The 21,550-nt window shown below is 51.6% G+C and overlaps 1 protein-coding gene across 1 annotated transcript in view; it reads right to left on the bottom strand.

The window, feature by feature from the left end:
- The window catches only part of Ttc21a (tetratricopeptide repeat domain 21A), a 32,407-nt gene extending 10,896 nt beyond the window's left edge, over window positions 1–21,511 (bottom strand). The window contains exons 1-15 of the mRNA XM_085828188.1: window positions 21,397–21,511; window positions 19,867–19,996; window positions 18,628–18,738; window positions 17,849–18,015; window positions 16,464–16,586; window positions 15,187–15,344; window positions 14,136–14,220; window positions 12,276–12,374; window positions 10,871–11,063; window positions 6,574–6,671; window positions 6,255–6,455; window positions 4,955–5,084; window positions 3,380–3,537; window positions 2,942–3,157; window positions 567–805 (exon numbers count right to left, since the gene is read on the bottom strand). Of these exons, the coding sequence (XP_085684314.1) occupies window positions 567–805; window positions 2,942–3,157; window positions 3,380–3,537; window positions 4,955–5,084; window positions 6,255–6,455; window positions 6,574–6,671; window positions 10,871–11,063; window positions 12,276–12,374; window positions 14,136–14,220; window positions 15,187–15,344; window positions 16,464–16,586; window positions 17,849–18,015; window positions 18,628–18,738; window positions 19,867–19,996; window positions 21,397–21,423 (2,135 nt within the window). The 5' untranslated portion in view covers window positions 21,424–21,511. The remainder of the gene's footprint in view (window positions 1–566; window positions 806–2,941; window positions 3,158–3,379; window positions 3,538–4,954; window positions 5,085–6,254; window positions 6,456–6,573; window positions 6,672–10,870; window positions 11,064–12,275; window positions 12,375–14,135; window positions 14,221–15,186; window positions 15,345–16,463; window positions 16,587–17,848; window positions 18,016–18,627; window positions 18,739–19,866; window positions 19,997–21,396) is intronic.
- Window positions 21,512–21,550: the final 39 nt, after the last annotated feature.

The following is a 21,550-nucleotide window of genomic DNA, read 5'->3' as shown; positions in this document are numbered from 1 at the left end:
TGAAGCGCTAAAGCCAGCACACGCCTGGCAAGCATGCGGCCACAGACCCCCACCCTACCCCCACTCCAGCCCCACACTGTTCCCTGAGAACGTCCAATCTGGACAGGCTACACTATCGATCAGTTTCTACACTCCCAGTTCTCCAACCTCCAAACTAGTTTTACCAGAGAAAGAGGCTGGGGAGGCCCCCTGAGATCACAACACCAACTCCGGGGAGACAGAGGATCGGGGCCACCACCTTCCGCTCCAATCTCTCCTCACCCAGCCCACACTGGCCATCTCAGAGGCCCTGCACCATAGTTCTTCAAGGAAAGGCAGAGTGAGGGGCCAGAGTGTGAATGTGTTCTCATAACGCCTTTGGCATCAGTGCTGAGATCCAGGCTTAGACCCTTCCAACAGAATGTAAGCCATTCAGGGCAGAGATGTGGGGGAGGGGCTGGCAGCAGGTCCTCAGAACTCACCCACAGGCAGGGAGACCTGCGAGGTGCTCATACCTTGGTCTAATGCGCTCTGGGGATACACTCTGGAGGGAGGGGGAGGTGCCACCTGCTGTGGATAGAGCTTACATGTAGCAGCCAATGTAGAGGCGCACGTCCTTGCGAGTGTGCAGGTAGATGCTGGCCATCTTCTCCTTGGCTTCTGTGTAGCAGGGTTGCTTGGGTGTGATACCTCTTAACATGTTCAGCGCCAGGTCCACGTTGCCCTTGCTCAGAGCCAAGTCCACGTTGGCGACCGTGATGCGCATCTCCTCTGGCGTGCCGCTGAACTCATTGATGGCGTCCTGCATGATCTTGGTGGCCTCGTGCTACGACGTGTGGGACCAAACAGACCCTCTCTTTGGTGTTAACCATGACAGGTGACCCAAGGAGAGAGTTCTACTACCTTCCCCACGCCTGGGTTCAGCTCAGAGCCTGGAGTTCCTGGGCCATCACGGCTCTGTACCAACTGCAGAGCAGCTGTGGAGGTAAGGACTGCTCATCAGAACCCACAGATTCTACTCTCGCCATGGTCTCCTCGAATGGGGACAGCTCATCCGACCCCACCCTTTCCCCAGGGACCAGTCCTGACGCCGGACACCTGTAATCCTAACACCTGAGGGGCTGAGGCAGGAGGATCGGATCGTACATTTCATGCCAATCTGGACTACACAGAGAGTTAAAAACAAACAAACAAACAAACAAAGACCAGGGGGGCGATGAAATGGCTCAGCAGGCTAAGGCGTCTGCTGCTAAAGCTGGCGATGTGAATCCAATCCCCAGGACCAACATGATGGAAGGAGGGAACCGACTCCCACAGTTTGATGTGACATGCATGATGTGACACGCGTGTAACAACATGTGCACATATTTACACACAATAATAAACAATAATAAACTAATGGTAAATCTTCAAAGTTAAAAAAATGAACAAAAAAACAAACTGAACAATCAAATACGGCTCAGCTTTTTTTTTAAGAAATGTTTATCTTTGCTGGGTGCTGGTGGCACATGTCCTTAACCCCAGCACTCAGGAGACAGAGGCAAGCAGGTTTCTGTGAGTTCAAAGCTAGAAGCCTGCTCTACAGAATGAGTTCCAGGACACAGAGAAATCTTGTCTCAAAAAAAACAGAAAAACAGAAAAAGAAGTATTTATTTTGATTCCATGTGTATGAGTCTCTCTCTCTCTTTCTCTCTCTCTATGTGTGTGTGTATATATACATCCCTTGTGCCTTTAGAGGCCAGAAGAAGGAATCAGACCTTTTGGAACTGGAATTACAGATGGTTGTGAGCCACTATGATGGTGCTGAAAACTGAACCCAGATCCTCGGCAAGAGCAGCCAGGGCTCTAACCACCGAGTCACCTCTCTAGCATATGTGTGTGTGTGTGTGTGTGTGTGTGTGTGTATATACACAGATATATACATGTTTTATTGTGTATATATACTGTGGTATGTGCATATATATGTGTATGTATGTGTATATATGTATATATTATTTATATTTTATTTTTATTTATTTATATAATTATGTTATTTTAGCACATATATATAAATACACACACACACACACACACACACACACACACACACACACACACACACAGAGATATAGACAGTGTCTAATGTCTAAACTATGTAGCCCTGGCTGGCCTGACACTCACTATGTAGACCAAGCTAACCTCCATGCTGGCCCCACCCCTTTTTTCAAGGCTCAAACCCATGACCTCAAGCTTGCATGGGAGGCACTCTGCCAGCTGAGCCACCTTCACAGTCCCTGTGTCTGGAAGGAGTGAGCAGTTGTTTTCTTCAGGCTAGTTTCCTGTCTTCATCACACGGGAAGCTTATGGGCCCTGGTCACAGAGATGGCCCAGGACAGACCACATCCTGTGAGTTGGCAAGGCTACTAAGGCCAGGGCATTGTACAGACTCCAGCCTCGAGGAGTCTTGCTCTTGCCTTTTGCCAAGGCTGGGAGAGCTCTGTGAGTTTGAGGCCAGCTTGGTCTACACGGTGAGTTCCAGGCCAGCCAATCACATATAGTGAGGCCCTGTCTCAACCAAACCAAACCAACAGAAAGGGTTCGAATCATAGCCCAAGTTAACATCAGGCACAGTCGGAGCTTGGCCCCCGCTGATCTCCTGGGGCCTCTAATGTGCTCCAGGGGAGGGGAGCAAAGCACAGCTTTCTCTCTTCCTCTTGCCTTCTTTTCTTAGTTGTGTGTCTCTGCGTGGGGTGCAGGCGTGAGTGTGCTTTCCCTGCTCATTCATGTCTGCGTGAGGAGGGGAGAGCCTGACAGAAATGTCTCCTTTGCTTGTGCTCCACTCTGTTTTACTGAGGCAGGTCTCTCACTGACGCTAAAACTCTCAGATGAATTGTGGGTTCTGAGGATTTGAACTCTGGCCCTCAGGCCTTCACAGCAAGCTCTTTATCCACTGAGCCCAATCCCCAGCCCTGGCATTTCTTACCAGTTCCCCATTCAGTCGGAGGGCCTCTACTAGCTCTAGCAGGATGGATGCCCGCTCGCTGGGCCGAACGGAGGGGCTTCGGGACTTCCTGCCCTCTTCTGCCTTCGAGGTGGGAACCTTTATGATCATTTTTAAGGTCTTTATGGCCTCGGCATAGTCGCCCGTCTTATTGAGGGCCCTGGCTTTGATGAAGTGGTAGAGGGGATGGTCTCGGACCTAGGAGAGGCAGAGCAGAGTGGGGTCTAGCTTACACCCCTGCTGCTCATACAGCAGCCCCAGGAACTTCTCCAGGGGAGCAGGGGAGCCAGCCCTGCCTGCCAGTTAACAGAGGGTCTGGGGGGAACGCGTATGCCTTTATGTGGCTTCCCCTCCCCCCAGGCAACTGTCCAGAAAGGGGTGCAACAGTTGGGAGGGCCACACAGTGTGGCATGCTCCTACCTGGAAGTTGTGGCTGACACCCAGCTCTAGGCAATGGGAGCACATGGCGAAGTTGCCCTGGGCCAGGTGGATCTGGGACATGAGGAGGTGAGCATCCACAAATGTGGGGTCCAGCTCCAGGCAGCGCTGCAGGGTGCTCTGCGCATTTTCCAGCTCTCCTGGGAACAGGAAACACAAAGTCTGCGTCCAGGGATCTTCAGGAGCCACCCCAAGGACCCGCCCAACAAGTAGAGGGAGGGAGACTGGATTGCACAGGTGCAACCATTCGGAAGTCTCAACAGTGGTGTCTCACCCAGCTTTAAAACTTTTTAGTGTGTGTGTGTGTGTGTGTGAGAGACTCCTCAGGAGACATTCACCTCGTGTTGAGACAGGGTCTTTCTCTGACCTGGAGCTCACCGAGTAGGCTAGGCTAGCCAACCAGCAAGCCCCTGGATCCCACTGTATCTCTACCTCTCCTGCACTAGTACTACAAGTGTGGGGTTGGACTCAGGTCCTCTGCTTGCAACGAAAGCACCTGATGACTGAGCTCTTTCCTCTGCCCTGCAAGGCCTGTTGGAAAGTCTAACTTAGCCAGGCATGGTGACTCACGCTTTTAATCCCAGCACTCGGGAAGCAGAGGCAGGCGGATTTCTGAGTTCGAGGCCAGCCTGGTCTACAGAGTGAGTTCCAGGGCTACACCTGGAAACCCAAATAATAATAATAAATAATAATAATAATAAAATAAAAAATAAGACTTCTCTTCTGAACTCCTGACGCTGGGAGACTTGGGGCCGCTTTGAAGCCAGCTGCAGCCCAGTTTGACAATGGCAGCTTAACGCCAGGGTGCTGTGGGCTGGGACGTGCACTTTCTCCCTCTGTAGCCAGGCCTCTCCACAGCTGCTGCCTGGAGTCCCTCACCTGGAGGTTGGGCTACACCTCTTTTGGGACCCAAACTCCCTCATCTTTTCTTGTGTGCTGTGGAGAAAGGAAGAGGTCACCATGGCAACCTAAGCACTTGGAGCCTTAACTTTGGTCCCAAACCTGTTGGTAGCTGTCAGTGCCTCTGGGACAGCCCTTCCGTGGCCTTGAACCCAGGAGACCTTGAAGCTTAGAGTAAATTTGGCACGGAGACCTTGAGGATGAAGACTTAGGAGCCCTCAGATGAACAAAACCACTCAACACAGAGCTGACTGGAGACCAGGGAAGAGAGACCAGTGTCAGAGAGAACAATGGGGCATCCATGGAGCCTGCTTCCCCTTTCTCCCCAGTTGCCTGAGCTGTGATGCGGGAGGAGGAGCTGGCAGACCAGGGGGTGCCTCAGTGACCCTCTGAAAGCCCCACACTCCAGCCTCACTAAGTCACTCTTCTTACCCATGTCTTTGCCTTTGCCTCCTCCACGGCGACGTTCTGTGATGTGTGTATGTATGTGTATATCTATCTATCTATCTATCTATAGATATATATGTATAAATGTATGTATGTACACATGAATGCAGGTGTGTATGTATGTCACATATATAGGAAAAGTACCCCAGGCAAGGTTATTCCCCAGGATATAACCCTAGGACTCAGTGTCTTCTGGAACTCACTGCTCACCTGAGAGGAACTTGACCTGAGCCGTCACATACAGTGGCTCCATCATGGCCGGGGCCACCTTCACCACAGGACTCAAGATCATGGTGACTTGTTTAAGAAGTGGAGACACGAGCTGGCCGGGTGACCGGGGCTGTGGGAACACCAGGGGATAAATGTGTGGTTCACCTTATTCTGCCTCCTACCTCCTCCTCTTTCTAAAATCCTTTTCCCTGGACAGGGTCTCACGTAGCCCATGGCTGCCTTGAATTCCCTGTGCAGCCATGGGCAATCTTGAGAGTTTTTTTTTTTTTTTTTTTAAGATTTATTTATTTATATATCTCGTGTATCTGGGTGTTTTGTCTGCACATCTATCTGAAGACCAGAAGAGGAAATTGGATCCCACACAGGTACAGACAGTTGTGAGCTGCCATACAAGTGCTGGGAATTGAACCCTTGACCCCTGGTTGGGAGCCAGTGCTCTCAACCACTGAGACATCTCTCCAGCACATTCTTAAGCTTCTGATGTTCTTTCCTCTTCCTCCGTGCTGAGATTATAGTTCCTGTCAGGATACAGGCAGGTGCGTGGCCCGTGGACCACCCACCCAAACTCTGTCCCTGCTCCACACCTTCAGAAAGGCCTGGGAGCCTGGGAGCAATGCAAAGCTTTGACCACACCCGGGACATCCAACTCTGTACTAGAACAGCCTCTGAGGTCATCTGGCTTCAACTCGGTCCAGTTTGAGAAGCACTGGGGCTGTGCCTGTTGTTCCGTGGGGTGGGGTGCTTGCTTAGTTAAAGCACGGAGTTCCATACCGCAGGCTGGATGTGGTGGCACACACCTGTAATCCCAGCTCTAGGGTGTGCAGGCAGGAGGATCAGGAGTTCAAGGTCACCCCTGGCTATGGAGTAAATAAACTAGAAACTAATCTTGGCTACAGGAAACCCTGTCCTTTTTTTTTTTTTTTTTTTTTTTTTTTTTTTTTTTTGGTTTTTTTGAGACAGAGTTTCTCTGTATAGCCCTGGCTGTCCTAGAACTCACTTTGTAGACCAGGCTGGCCTCGAACTCAGAAATCCCCCTGCCTCTGCTTCCCGAGTGCTGGGATTAAAGGTGTGCGCCACCACGCCCGGCTTTGAAACCCTGTCTTATAAACAAGTCAACAAATAAACAAACAAACAAACCCCAGGAAAACACTAGCCCCCTGCTTGCTTGCAGCTCAGGCTGGCCTGGTGCTTGGCCAGGGAAAGCCCTAACCTCTATCCTTCATGTGAGCACCACCACGCCTGTACTTTAGCCCCTGCCATAAAGATTGGTTCCCCTAACCTGCTTGGGGCAGAAATGCAGATACTCCTTGGCGATGCAGACCAGAAAGAGGGGGTCCAGCTTTTCAAAGTACTCGGGGCTCAGGGCCAGGCCCTGCATGCTGGAGAAGTGCAGTTCCACCGCCTCCTTCAGGAGCTCCGTGGCCTCCTGCTCCAGCCTTTGCTTCTTAGCTGCTACGAGGGCTTGCAGGAAAACCAGCAGCTGTGCGAGAGAGGCTTGGGCTCAGGCTGAGGCTGGCCCCGAGCAGTAAGGTGGGCCACTTTGATGGCCCTCTGCTGGAGACCCCCCCTCCCAGCCATCCTTGCCCATTAGCTCTGACCTCAGACTTCCCAAGGGACTGCTGCACCTCCTTGAGGAACTCCAGCTGGTGAGCAGCCTCCTCCAGCTGGCCCTGTAGGATCTGGCACCAGATGCTCCCTGTAGATGAACGAGAACGAAGCTGGGCAGGCAGGCAGGCAGGCAGGCAGGCAGGCAGGCAGGCAGGCAGGCAGCAGAGCCAGCAGCCCTGCAGAGCCAGGGGCAGGACTGAGGAGGAAGGAGGCACCCCAGGCTTTGTCCTCTCGTCTTTACAAACTGAAGGAGCCAGCCATGTGTGGGGGGAGGGGGCAGGGAATGGAAGCAGGAAGACAACAATGATCCCTCATTCATATGTTAGCTTTAAAATCAGCTCCAGTGATATCCACCATTAAGAACTTGGGGGTTAACCCTTCGGACATTTTTCTAAGTATTTGTTATTAATGTACACATAGCTACTCAAAGATCCACATTTGGGGGTTCAGGGTATAGCGTGCACGAAGCCCTGGGTATGTGTGTGCAATGCACATGAGCATGTCTGCCATGTTGCACTCGTGAGGGTCAGAAGGCAACCAGTGGGAGTCAGCTCTGTCCTTGGTGGGCCCTGGGGACTGAACTCAGGTCGTCAGGCTTGCTGGAGGCCACTTTACCCACGCAGCCATCCTGCCTTCCCTGCTAAGAATTGAAACATAGCATTCGTTCCAATCTCAGACACATTCAATCTTACCAGTCCAATGTGACAGGGGGAGCTGGCGGTTCCGGCAGAGGACCTGAGTCAGGTTCCTAGCACTCACAAGAGGGCTCGAAACTGCCTGCAACCCCAGCTCCAGGGGATCGGACACCCTCTTCTGACCCCTGTGGGCACCTGCGCTCGCTCTCCCACTCAAAGGATGCGTTCTAGTCCATATTCTTTTGATTATTAAGGGGAGTGAACATCTTTATATTTTTTAGTTAGTGACTTTTTATTTTATTTTAATTGTTTTAAAGGTTTATTTATTTAATGTATATGGGTACACTGTAGCTGTCTTCAGATACACACGAAGGGGGCATCCTATCCCATTACAGATGGTTGTGAGCCACCATATGGTTGCTGGGATTTGAACTCAGGACCTCTGGAAGAGCAGTCAGTGCTCTTACCTGCTGAGCCACTCTCCAGCCAGTTAGTGACTTTTTAATTAGATTGTGAATTACCCCACCCCCTGCCTTCTGTTTGGGGTGATTTTTTTATTTTTTATTTTTTTATGGTGTTGGTGGCAGACACTCTACTAGGCAATGTCCACCAGTTTCTTTTTTCTTTTTGTTTTTTTGAGACAGGGTTTCTCTGTATAGCTCTGGCTGTCCTGGAACTCACTTTGTAGACCAGGCTGGCCTCGAACTCAGAAATCTGCTTGCCTCTGCCTCCCAAGTGCTGGGATTAAAGGTGTGCGCCACCACGCCCGGCTCAGTTTCTTTTTATATACTAGGGTGATTAACTTATTTTTAATCATTATTATTTTCAAGAAGGTGTCTCATGTAAGCCTAGGCTGGCCTCAAACTCTACAGAGCTGAGGGTGATCTTGAACTCATGATCCTCTCCTCCCGCCTGCTGGGGTGACAGGCATGCACCAATATGCCCAGCTGAGGGCGTCCCTCACTTCAATCACAGGGAAGTCCCAGGCTCTTTGGGGCTTGACTTTGCTCCCCAGAGGCCCCCTGATTTGCGTGACCCACTGGACAACCCCTGCCCTGCACACTGCTTGCAGATCCAGAAGTACAAAGACTGAGTCTGGGGTAGTTGGTAGAACTTGCAAGCTCAGGCTGGCACTTCCCCCTGACTTGCCCCTCTGGGTCAGCTGAGATGGGGACTCCAGCAAGTGAAGGGCTGAGCTTGTCCTGGGTCAGATTTGTGTGAGACAGACTTGTAAGCAGCTGGCTTCCCTCTGGTTCCCTGCCGGGGCCTTCCCTGAAATGAGGAAGCTGGGGAGGAGTCAGTGTGGTGAGTGAATGCCTCAGGAGATCTGCCTGTGTGCTGAGCAGTGCTGAGATTTTCATGGCAGGGGGGGTCCTCTGGGGCAACACTCTCTTCCCTCCAGTTCTCTGTCAGGGTCTCCTTGAATGTTCTCACAATCCACTTCCTGGATGTCTGTCCCACTTTGAGCTTTTGCTCTCTGCCTCTGATACCCTGATGTTCCCTGGGACTCTTTGGAGAAAGCTGGTCTGCTCATTTTGTTGTTTTCTGAGATAGGGTCTCTGGGTGGGGAGGATGGCCTTGAACTCAGAATCCTCTGCCTCAGTCTTCAGAGGTCTGGAGTGGCAGACATGGCCACCCATGCCCAGCTTTGGTCTTTGGCTGGCTCACCCCTGCCTATGTTGGCTCGCAGGTTTCTAGTCATGCTTGGACTTCCCGAGCGTGACACTGTCTGCCTCCGAGGTTCTTGAAACTTCTGGTCTGCTAATGTCACTTTTCTCTTCTAGCACACTTGCAATGGAGTCTTCTTTTATATTCGCTTGTTTGCTTGCTTGTTTATTTATCGTGGCCCTGGCTGTTCTGGAGTTCTCTATGTAGGCCAGGCTGGCCTCAAACTCACAGAGATCTGACTGCCCCTGACTCCCGAGGGCTGGGATTAAAGTCATGTGTCACCACATCCAGCTTGGAGTCATCTTTTAAGAATGCCACCAGGACTAGCCAGAGTGCTCGGCAGATAAAGGTGCTTGCTGCAGAAGCCTGATGACCTGAGTTTGATTCCCTGGGACCGACATAAAGGTGGAAGAAAATCAAAGATGTCCTCTGGTCTCCGTATGTGTGCCACGGCATTGTACAAATGCACACTAATAAATAAAATAAAACAAAATCAAATAAAAGCCTTCGTGGTCTATGCCTGTAATGCCAATGCTGGGGGCAGAGGCGGGAGGGCTGGCTCAAGGCCATTTTCAGCTATATTAAGTTTGAGGTCAGCCCATACTACAAAAAATCTTCTCTCTAAATAATAGATAGATAGATAGATAGATAGATAGATAGATAGATAGATAGATAGATGGATAGATAGATAGATGGATAGATGGATGGAGGAGAGGTGTTGGTGTGAGGGCCAGCCTAATGTGCTAACCAGAAAGTTCTTTGTTTTCTTGTTTTTGTTTTTCTTTTTTAAATTTATTTTATTTATATGAGTACACTATTGCTGTCTTCAGACACAGCAGAAGAGAGCATCAGTTCCAATTACAGATAGTTGTGAGCCACCATGTGGTTGCTGGGATTTGAACTCAGGACCTCTGGAAGAATAGTCAGTGCTCTTAACCACTGAGCCATCTCTCCAGCAGAAAGTTCTAACTGCTCTGATAACTACACTGTCTCTCAGGGAGGGCTGAGCTTAGACCAAGGGACCTCAATACTCAGCTCCTCAGGGCTAGCCAAGAACGGTTGCTCCAAGCACTGGAGTTGAGCTGTTAAAAAAAACAAAAAGTATAGAAAAGTCGGGGATGCCTGCTGGGAATAAAGGAAAGGGTGATGTCGCTTAATTTGTAGAGAACTTCACTATGTATAAAGCCCTAGATTCAAAATACAGCACCAGCCAGGTGTGGTGGCGCACAACTTAAAGGCAGGTGGATTTCTGAGTTCCAGGCCAGCCTGGTCTACAGAGTGAGTTCCAGGACAGCCAGGGCTATACAGAGGAACCCTGCCTCGAAAAACCAAAACCAACCAACCAACCAAACAAATAAATAAAATTAAAAATTAAAAAGTGGAGCCTTAAGCCGGGCGTGGTGGCGCACGCCTTTAATCCCAGCACTCGGGAGGCAGAGGCAGGCGGATTTCTGAGTTCGAGGCCAGCCTGGTCTACAAAGTGAGCTCCAGGACAGCCAGAGCTATAAAGAGAAACCCTGTCTCGAAAAACCAAAAAAAAAAAAAAAGTGGAGCCTTTAGAAAAGTCATTTGATCCTTACACACAAGATAAAGCAAGTTATCAGGACAGACAGTAAAGAAACCTGCAGAGAGCTCTCAGAGGGAGGTCAGGATGCATATACGTGTGTGTGTGTGTGTGTGTGTGTGTGTGTGTGTGTGTCAGGGGGTGGGGGGCAGAGGACATCTCCACTTGTGGCTTGTGGGCATCAGACTACACTCTCCTGGTAAAGTAGGACTGGGGGCCACAGCTGTGACACGGGTCAGTGTGGATGGGATGGTGGTTCCCAATTGGTCCTGAACCTTCCAACTGACTGTATTGGTGGGTTCACAGGAAGACTCCATGGTACAGTAACCCCCAAACTCACACGTGGTCTGGAAAGAATGTTCCCAGGCACACACCCCACTGGGCTATCACCCTGCCCTGCCCAGCCCAGCCTTCAGAGACCTGCCAAGGCAGCCAGCCTGTTCTCCTCCAGCTTCATGGCCTCCTTGTACCACAGACAGGCTTCCTTCACTTGTTGGTGTAGGATGAAGAGGTAGCCCAGCTCTGTGGCCACAAGGGCACAGGAAGGTGTAGCCATAAAGATGCGCTCCAGGAAGCCGCTCACAAGCCGATGGACCACCTGGTGCCTCCCACACTGCCAAGAGTGGACATATGGGAACAGAGAGTCTTGTCAGCCCAATGTGCCTGGGTGAAGATACATCAGATGTGTGTGCGTGTATGTGAGTGTGTGTGTGTGTGTGTGTGTGTGTGTGTGTAGGGGGTTCACATCTGGGGAGTTCCCAAAGAGCCCATGAGGCATCTGGGATTTCTTTCTTTTTCTTTCTTTCTTTCTTTCTTTCTTTCTTTCTTTCTTTCTTTCTTTCTTTCTTTCTTTCTCTTTCTTTCTTTCTTTCTTTCTTTCTTTCTTTCTTTCTTTCTTTCTTTCTTTCTTTTTCTATCTATCTATCTATCTATCTATCTATCTATCTATCTATCTATGTCTATATACAGCCTCCGGCCACAGGCTCTTCTGGATGTGCCCTTGGCTGGCCACAGTAACTGATGATCTTGGTAGTTACCTACAGGTTGTTTTGTTTTTGTAACAGGGTCTTCTGTAGCGCAGTAGCGCAGGCTGGCTTTGAACTTGCTATGTAGCTGAGGCTGGCTTTGAACTCTCTATCCTCTTGCCTCTATATCACAGGTGTGTACCACCACTCTCAGCTTCCTACCAGGAGGCGTTTGCTTTTGTTTGTTTGTTTTTAGTTAAGGCTTGTTGAAAAGCTTGTTTATGAGAAGTAGCCATGGCAAACCACGTCTGTTGCCACTTGAGGACAGAGCTGAGAAATTCAGACACTCGGACACACACATGGAGGGCGACAGTCACCCAGTGGCACCTAGGAGCCCCGGTCTGGTTCCTGCAGCCCAGGGGTTGGCCTGATTCTTCTTTTTTCCTGCAGACCTTGCTTGGGAGTGAAGGCTTTACAAAAGACAAACTCCATAGCAACTTGGTCTGTTTGGACCTTTGACGTCAGAGGCCCAGGTGGGCTGTCGGTCAGGTTACTGCCAGGAGGAGGTAGGTCACAGCTGGTGTGATTCTGCATAGGAGATGCAGGTACCTTCTCTCCCTAGTAGGGGCACCACTGTAAAAGCCCTTCAGACCCCAACTTCCTGGTCACTCTGGCGCCTCCTAGTGGCCGCATCATGTCACTGCTTGCAGCCAGAGAAGGGCAGAGGCCACAGGGATGTGCTACCCAGGCCTGAGGTGGCCTGGGAAGGAGAAGGGGTTGGGTGCTTGGAGCATAAAGGGAGGCCAAAGTTCTTCTCTCGGGGCAGGGGGTAGGTCAGAAATGGGGCGCCACCTACTTACCAGCCTGCTGATTACAAGGATCTTCTTAAGATGTAGGTTTGGATTGTGGGGCTCTCCAGTCTCTAGTGCCTTGATGAGGTTTCTGACCCGGTCGGCAGCCTGCGGGGACAACAGGCAATGTTGGGGACACAGCTTGGCTGGCAGAGTGCTTGCCTTAGCACGCATGAGCTCTGCAGAATAAAGCTAAGTGCGGTGGTGCATGCCTGTCGCCTGTAATCCGGACACTCAGATGGTACAGGTTGGGGCGTGTGTGTGTGTGTGTGTGTGTGTGTGTGTGGTGGATGGGGATCAAGGTCACCCTTACTAGCAGGAAGTCCCAGGCCCTGCCTGTAAGTGTAACAAAGAAAAACTGAACCTCAAAACACAGAACCAGTGTTGGGTGGGGCTTTTCAATCCTGGCTGCGGATTTTGCCCTCTCCTCTCTCTCTGCTCTGAGGCTCCCCTCAGCTTTGCTTGTCATCCATGACCCAGACATCAGAACTGTTTCAAAACCCCATGGGAGGGGGCTGGAGAGATGGCTCAGAGGTTAAGGGCACTGACTGCTCTTCCAGAGGTCCTGAGTTCAATTCCCAGCAACCACATGGTGGCTCACAACCATCCATAACAGAACCCTCACGGGTGGAGCTCAGGGTTAGTGTTAGGGTTAGGGGGTGATTCTGTCCCTCTTCCTTAGCATGTGAGGAAGCTGCTTTGCCAGACCCATCCAGGCAGAGACCACTGTTAGAGGGCCCTGCCTGTAGCCTGCGGCAGCAAAGTCCTCAGCTCTGTTCTGACGTGTGCTCCTCACCAATGAGCCATTCTAGGGGACCTCCTACAGTCCGGTGGGTGAATCCAGACTCCCCAGCACAGCAGCGGGAGGTCAGAGAGTCCAGGCAGCTGCTCTGAGGTGACCCAACAGCCCAGGTAACTGATTCTGAATCTTCAGTCACGTGCTTGACTCTCCAGTGCACACCCCAGCCAGGGGCAGCAAGGCTGGAGTTCTCAGATGCAAAGCCTTGTCAAAAGAGAAGCCCAGGGGCCAGTGAGGGCTCAGTGGGTAAGCCTGACACCTTGAGGTCTAGCCTTGGGGTGGGACCCACCTGGGGGAGGAGAAGGTTGAACATTCGGCAGGTTGTTCTTTGACCTCTACACATTTGTACTCTCATCTCTTTCTCTGACACACACACACACACACACACACACACACACACACACACACGCGCGCGCGCGCGCGCGCGCGCACGCACATGTACCCGATCAAGAGAGCAAAAGAGAGGGAGAGAAAGTGGAGGGGAGGGGAGTAGCGGGGGCCCAGCTGGGTCTGCTCTCCTCAGAGAGACAGGATTAGAACTATAGAGCACTTGGGAGGTCCCAGAGCTTGACGAGGGGGAGAAGACAGGGCACGGGATGCCTTTATGGTAACCCTTTATGGTGGATGCCAGGTCTGAAGAAGGCTTGGCCAGGAGTGGAAACAGATCTGTGTTCTTGTTTCTCCAAGGGATGATGTCAGGGTCCTTTTCAAGGGTTTTCCCCTGGGACACATCTCAGAGCTCTACAGATGGGAGGGGCTAGAACTTCCTTTCTCTGCATTGCTGGCCATGTCAAAGGACGGTGTATGTCCCATTATTCAAAAGCCAGGGCTGGGTTTCGGGATGGGGGTGGGGGTGGGGCTGGGGTTGGGGTGCAGTGGGTTCCTCTTTGTATTGTATCTGTTTCATTGCTCAGCTGAATCAGACTCCTGCTCTCTGTCTCTTTGTTTCTGTCTCTCTTTTTTGGACGGACAGGGTTTTGACCTGAACCCATCTCTGATCATCCTGCCCCTGCCTCCTGGGATTACAGATGTGTCCCCAGGCTGAGCTTCTGAGTCTTGAGGCAACTTACTCTGTCTGTGTTCCCTTCTTTCACCAGCTCGTGCACAGCTAGAATTTGCCAGGCATCGATATTGTTTTCGTCTTTTTCAAGGATTCTGCAATAGAAAGGGAAGCCCTATGAACTGACCGTATTCACAGCGTGGCCGGATGGGATGTTAGAAGGATCTGATTACATTTTAACATCCATTCCTACTTTTTATTTTTAGACTTGTGTTTTAAAAATAATTTATTAAGGGGCTAGAGAGATGGCTCAGCGGTTAAGAGCACTGGCTGCTCTTCCAGAGGTCCTGAGTTCAATTCCCAGCAACCACATGGTGGCTCATAACCATCTATAGTGAGATCTGGTGCCCTCTTCTGGCCTGCAGGCATACATGCTGGAGGAACTCTGTATACATGATAAATAAATCTTTAGAAAAATTTATATGGGGCTGGAGAGATGGCTCAGTGGGTAAGAGCACTGATTGCTCTTCCAGAGGTCCTGAGTTCAAATCCCAGAAACCACATGGTGGCTCACAACCATCCGTAATGAGATCTTGACACCCTCTTCTGGTGTGCCTGAAGACTTAAAAAATTTTATAAGAAAACATAATTTATTAATTTTATATTGCGTGCATTGGCGTTTTGCCTGCCCGTTTGTCTGTGTGAGAGTGTCAGATACCCTGGAACCAGAGTTACAGACAGGTGTGAGCTGCCATGTGGGTGCTGGGAATTGGATCTGAGTCTTCTGGCATAGCAGCCTGTGCTTTTAGCTGCTGAGTCATCTCTCTGGCCTCTTCAGATTTTTTTGTTTGTTTGTTTTTCAAGACAGGGTTTCTCTGTGTAGCCTGTCCTGGAACTCACTTTGTAGACCAGGCTGGCCTCGAACTCAGAAATCCGCCTGCCTCTGCCTCCCAAGTGCTGGGATTAAAGGTGTGTGCCACCACTGCCTGGCTCAAGATAAAAGTCTTAAAGGGCTGAGGCTTTAGCTCCGTGGCAGAGCGTATACACAAAGCCCTGTGTTCCACCGCCAGCACCCCAACCATCTAAAAGGGAGGATTCCTGGCAGGTGGTGCGTCCCTCACCTTTGTCCGGTTTCTATCGTCTGATCCCAATCCTGCCGAGCCAGGAACAGCTTCATCTTCAGGACTAAAGCCGGCAGGAAGTTGCTGCAGGCCAAGGTGACCTGGTTCACCACCTCCAGGGCCCCGGAGAAGTTCTGTTGTGTCATGAAGTACGTTGCCTGGGGGAGAAGACCTTCCATGTGATGCCTGGTCCTGTTCACTTGTTAGGGGGAGGGGAGGTCACGCTGGGCAGTGCAGATCCTTCTGGCTGGGCCCGTAGCCCAAAGGCCCAGAGTTTAACTGTGTGTGTGTGTGTGGGGGGGTTCCTGCCAGCTAGGCTGGGAAGCTGTTTATTGTTTGTGTCTGGGGATCCTGGTCTCCTCAGCAGCCCAGTGTCAGTTACTGTTCCCCCTGGGGTGCCCTACCAGGAGTCCTGAGGGCCAGATCAGGACTTCCAAAAAGGCTTAAGGGCCAGGATGTAGCTCAGTTGGCAGAGTTCTTGCATGTGGTTTTCCTGTCTCTTTCCTTCCCCTTTCCTGTGACTTAAGGATTTTGTAAGGACAGACAGACACACAGAAGATAGCAAGAGAACAGTTTTCTTCCCTCAAAGACTAAGTCAATGAGGGTCATAAAAGAAAAAAAAATATTTTCATTCAAATTAAGATCAGAAATTCAAAACATGTAAAGTATATGCCTTCCTTTTCTGGTGGTCGTTGAGTGATGTTAACAAGTGGGGAGATATCTGGGGGGAGTAAAAGTCAGAGGTGCAGAAAAGAGACAGAGAGCCAGTCCAAAGGGGAGGAGGGTCAGAGGTCACAGTCCCTGGCAGGACCAAGAGGGTCTCCCTGGTCCCTCCCACTCTTGTCTGACCTTGTGTCCTGCCAACATTTGGGAGGTGGAGGCAGGAGAACCGGGAGCTCAAGGCTAGCCTTAGCTACATTAGTGAGTACAAGGGCCAGCCTTGGATACGTGAGGGCCTGTCTCAAAACAGGAGCTAGGGATGTAGCTCAGTGGCAGAGTGCTTGCCTAGTGTGTGCAGAGCCCTGGGGTCAACTCCCTGGCTCGCCAAACAATACAACACACACCCAGAAGGATGGTCGCATGGAGCTGGAAGGAGTTGGGCTCTGGACTGCTGTGACCCTAGGCTGCTTGCCGGCTCTGACCTGAGGTCACCTGGCAGACCTCTACCTCCAGGGACCAGACCGGGGACTCCCGGCTCGCTCGTGGCACCTCTGCGCCCCCACTCCCACCCTCCCCACCCCCCAACCCGCGTGCACCCCGCTCCCTCAGCCGCTCACCTTGCCCATGAGCCCCAGCACATCTTTGGTGTCTTGAGTTCCTTGTTCTAGGTACTTGATGGATTTCTTCACAACGTGGGGTTTACTGGAGGTAAGGTCCACCCAGCCTTTGAGCACATAGCCCTGGGACAAGAACGAGGGGAAAGGTGAAGTTCTGCGTCCTGCCCAGCCTCTGCCCCAGCTGCTGGTGCCCTGCCCTCCACCCTGGTAGGCCGGCATTGGCATCTTCTCGTGCAGATCCCGCTGGGAGGCTCCTCTGCCAGGTGATGTCCCCTGCCTGCACTGCCTGGGACACCCTGACACCTCTTACTTTCCAGATCGGGCCTCATACATTTGGTAAAGGACCTGGTTACAGCTTAGCCTGGGAACGCCCACCCCCCACCCAGGGGCCTGGTTTTCGCGCATCTCTACCACTCTTCACAGCTCTTCATCACTCCTTACGGAGGGACGCCCTCGCCCCTCTCCCCATGTCCTGGACACAGGCAGTCAGGTTAACAGTACTGGGGCTTGGGTAGGGCTGCTCTTGCCCTCTGCACACCCTCTTCCAGTTACAGGGAGAGCCAGGCCTGGGGAGTGCGCACCACCATATGGATCCCAGAGATCAAACTCGGGTCATTAGGCTTCGCAGCAAACGCCTTGGCTCAGCAGATGCCTGAGCCATCTTGCCAGCTGGATCGTCTGGTTTTCTACAGGTCAGCAACTGATTCAAGATGCTTAAAGAGTGCTGGGACGAAGGCTCAGGAGGGAAGAGCCCTGGCCTGCTCCCCTAGAGGACTTTGTTTCTGTTTCCAGTACCCACACGGAAGCTGATAAACGTCTGCCACGCATGTGGTGCAGACACAACACCCATACACATCAAAAATAAGTTCAAAACAAAAAATTGAAAAAAAAAATGTGGTACTGCAGTGCGTGTGTATGGGAAGCCCTGGGTTCTAGCCCTGTGTGGAATAAGACCAGGCATGGGATATGCTTAGAATTTCAGTACTCTGGAGTTGGGAGGCAGGCGGATCAGAAGTTCAAGGCCTCCTTTGCTACACTGCGAACTGTCTGAGACCTTGTCATGAGATCTCGTTGCAGAACCCAGGCCTTGAGGACAACAGCTGTTACCACCATCCTCAGAAGCAGCTGTGGCCACCCACTCACGGGCTGGTCTCCTTGCTGTCCATCACTGGAGGAGGAGTTGGGAGGGTCATTTAGACCTGCCTGCGCCTCACTTTGGCTCACTGCCAGGTGTATGTTTTTGTCCCCATGCCCACCCCGAGACAGCATTTTTCTGTGTAGCCCTAGCTGGCCTGGAACTTGCTCTATATAGACTGGCCTCAACCTCTGGGCGTGAGCCCACTATAATGCTGCTTTGCTTGGCCGTGGCTGACATCCTCCTGTACCTCTTTGGAGCCGCTGGAGACCTTCAACATGTGGTCAACATACTCCCTGGCCTTGTCGTGGTGACCCATGAACCAGAGGAAGAGGCTGGCGTAGTACAGGGCAGTGCTGCTGGCTGACCTGCGAATTTCCTTCAAGCTGCTCTCCAGTTCCTGAACTGCTTCTATGTCTACATCGAGGAGAAGGAGAAGAGGGAGGAGGAGGAGAAGTGAGGAGTGAGGACCGGATGTCCTCTTCTGATGCAGCGTACCCTCTCTGCACCAGTGACGCTGCCCACCTCCTTGGAGCTGTGTACACTTGAGCGCAGTTTACTGTCCGGGAGGCCCCACCCCCACCCCATGCCCACCAGGGTGTCAAGCAGACGGACTAACCCTGAGTTCCTGACTGAGGCTCACAGTCCATCCTGAGTGAGAGATGGGAGTCTCCACTAGCACCTCTCTCTCTGACTCCCTAGAGACCTCAGACTGGGGGCACAATTAGAATGGCTGGGTTTATTTATTTTTAAAACTATCTTGGTGAGGAATGAAGATGTTTTCAAGATTCCTGGTCTGGGGAGATGGTCCCTTTTGTCATGCTTCCTGCCTGCTCCCTCTCTGTTGGCTTCAGACATTAGGACCTCTCAGAGGTCTGTGGGGTGAGGGATAGCCTGTTTTGGCTGGCTAACAGTAGATCTAAGTTGCCTGTGCGTGGGTACCTTCTTCAACGACTCTTGCAAGCCTGTGTCCCTGCAGTGGCTTTTCCTCCCCTTGGGGCCCAGTCTACCAAATATGGCCACGCTCACCGATGGTGTCGCAGCATTTGTGAGCAGAAAGCAGGGCGATGACCGCGCACAGGGACGTGTCTGGGTGGCTTTGGATGCCTTCCAGCTCGCTGATGGCATCGTGGATGTGGTCTGCAGAAAGAATGTACATAGTTTGACCCTGGGGCTCCAGGCACACGACACAGGGTTCCTGTTGGTCGCTGCCTGCTTTCACACACGAAATCCAGAACACAGTCTGATGCAAAAGCTCCTCGGGGAGCCTGCATTTCCTGGAGGGTGAAGGTCTCTGAAGTCCGTTGCCACCGTGGTTGGGGCCAGCAAGGGGAGGTCCATGTGTGTACCTGTGTGTGGCGGTCAGAGGACAAACTTAACTGGTTTTCTTTAGGCACCATCTACCTTGTTTGATAAATAATGTAAGTATTTTATGTGTGTGTAGGAAGCCAGAAGAGGGCGTAAAATCCATAGGAACAGGAGTTATCGATGGTTGCGAGCTGCCTCTTGGATTCTGGGGATGGAATCAGAGTCCTCTGTAAGAGCGGCAAGTGCTCTTAACTGTTGATCCATCTCTCCAGCCCCCACTTTCTATTTTGTTTTTGAGAAAGGTTCTCGTGTATATCGGGCGGCTTGAAATTTGATACACAGTCTAAAGGTAACGTTGAACTTCCAGAGCCTCCTGCTTCCACCTCCCACGTGCTCCACTACATCTGGCTGACTGGTTGAGAAACTTGAAACCTAGAGATGTGCCTGAGAGTGAGCCTGGGCACCTTAGAGGGGCTGGAGTCAGTTCTGAGGAGGGACCGAGTACTCCCAGCTAGTTGTTCAAGGCCTACCAATTACATTTATCCCATATGTCCCTAATGTTGGCTACAGGCTGCTTGGACAGTTCTCAGCATCCAGGCTCTGTTTAAGTCCCACCCCCTCACATCTGAACCCTACCTTCCAGTGCTCACACCTCCCACTTCTCTTTTCCTCCAGATCCAACTTCCAAGCCTGAGAAAGGTTAAACAGTCATAGCCTTCTCTCTCTTAACAACCCATTTTATAGATAGGGATACTGAGCCTCATGGCAGGGGGCAGTGAGCCACGATCTCAAAAGCTAACCTGATATATAGACTTTACAGGTTTCTGTTCATTAATGAGGGGGAGGGGGTTGGGAGGGTCACGGGTGTTTTCATGGGAACATAGCTAGAAGCTGGCATCCAGATGCTGCCAGAGGATAAAAGCTAGGATGTTTCCCCCTGGGGTAGGAATAATGCTTTACCTTCCCCAAGGACTCCATACGCTCTGAAGAACTGCAGCACTGGGTCGCTGCTGTACCTCTCTAGGCCCACATTCGCAGCCTGCAGCACATGGTGGAAGTACTTTTCCTGGCTGTAGTAAATGATCGAAGCCTGCATGAAAAGAAAGAACATGGTTGTCATAGCTTCCGTTCCTCCATCTTGGTTCTAGTCACGATGGGGTGAGAACCACTCCCGTTGAGGTGACCCATTCCTTCTCACTTCTACAAACAGGAAGGGGAAGGCAGCACTCAGGCCTGGCCTTCTCCTTCTGCAGCCCTGGGAAGGAAGGCGCTCCAGGGAGTTTGGCTACAACAGAGGTTTTAGGTGACTGGGGGATGGTCAATACACGATGTAAACTTCAATTCAGGCTCATCTTAGGCTGTGAAGGAAGAGGACTGAGGAGTGGTCATTTTCAGGGTCTCCATGTCCTCCGCCATACACATTTTGGTATTTTTCACAGCTAAAGAAGCTGAAGCCCAGGGAGACACAGCCCACGGAGATCACACAGTAATTGGGGCTGAGACTTCAAAGCAAAAGCTCACTTCCTCTAAGGTTTGTGGGTGTTGAGTTGGGGATAGATGTGGTTAGGTCGGAAAAGCCTCACGGGCCATGTGAAAGAGCCTAGATGACAGGACAGACGACACGACAGGGTCATCAACAGGAACCAGCTGGAATGGCTTTAAGTAGGGGAGTGAAGTGTTCAGGTTTTTAAAACTTTTGGCAGAGCCTGGTGTTCATGTATCCCAGACTGGCCTCAAACTCAACTACGGTGAGTTTCTGACCCTCCTCCCTCACCTCTCGGTGCTAGGATTAAAGGCACCTACCACCACACCTGTTTTATGGCCATCATGATGGGCTTGGTGCATATTCTAGGAACTGAGCCAGATCCCCAGTTACCTCAAATGATATTCTAAAGAAACGACTCTGGCTGTTGCCTGCAGTGATGTGTGGGTGGCTGCAGGTGGCACATGGGTAACGCCAGGCAGTAGTGCTGGTGCAAAGAGCCCAAAGAAACCAGCCTGGAGCTCTGGAGACTTTGGAAGCTGACACTTCTCGTTAGATTAGGAACAGGGTTGGGAGGTGGGCATAGACCTCATAGCATCTACTGCAGTGGAACACAGAGGCGGCTTAGGTGGGAGGCAGATGCGATAATGGACAGGCACGGATTGGTTTGGGGGATAGGATCAGGTCTGGGTGCTAATTAGAGACTAGGGGTGCAGAGGACACTGAGGGGGAACGCTTTGGTTAGGGAGTTGGGGAAGATGGAAGGACTAGAGTAGTGAACAGAGGGGTAGAGGTGGTGGGGGGTGGGGAGTAGCCTAAGAGTAGAGATGGCCGGAGGGCAGGCAGCAGGGTGGATGGTGTGGCAGAGGTGGCCCAAGGGCAGATGGCCAGAGAAAGCAGAAAGGTAACCCCAGAGCAGAAATGGTCAGAGAGCAGAGAGCTAGCCCAGGGCAGCTGTCCTGACTGCAGAAGTAGTCCCGAGCACAGGCGGCCCAGAGCTCACGCACCATGAGGGAGGAGTCATCGCTGCTCATGGCTGCAGCCCGGCTCAGGTGATGACCGGCTGAGCGGGATTCTCAGCTCTGGCCGCCCAATTCGCAGCCCAGCTCACGGCCGGAAGTCTAAGGCGCGCGCGTCCTTGGCAACCTGGCTGCTGGCCTG

The sequence above is a fragment of the Mus caroli genome, unplaced genomic scaffold (genome assembly GCF_978045245.1).
Source record: "Mus caroli unplaced genomic scaffold, Mus_caroli_1 scaffold_11, whole genome shotgun sequence".
Taxonomy (NCBI): Eukaryota; Metazoa; Chordata; class Mammalia; order Rodentia; family Muridae; genus Mus; species Mus caroli.
Note: the sequence above shows the minus strand (reverse complement) of the source record. Positions and strands in the feature narration are given on the sequence as shown.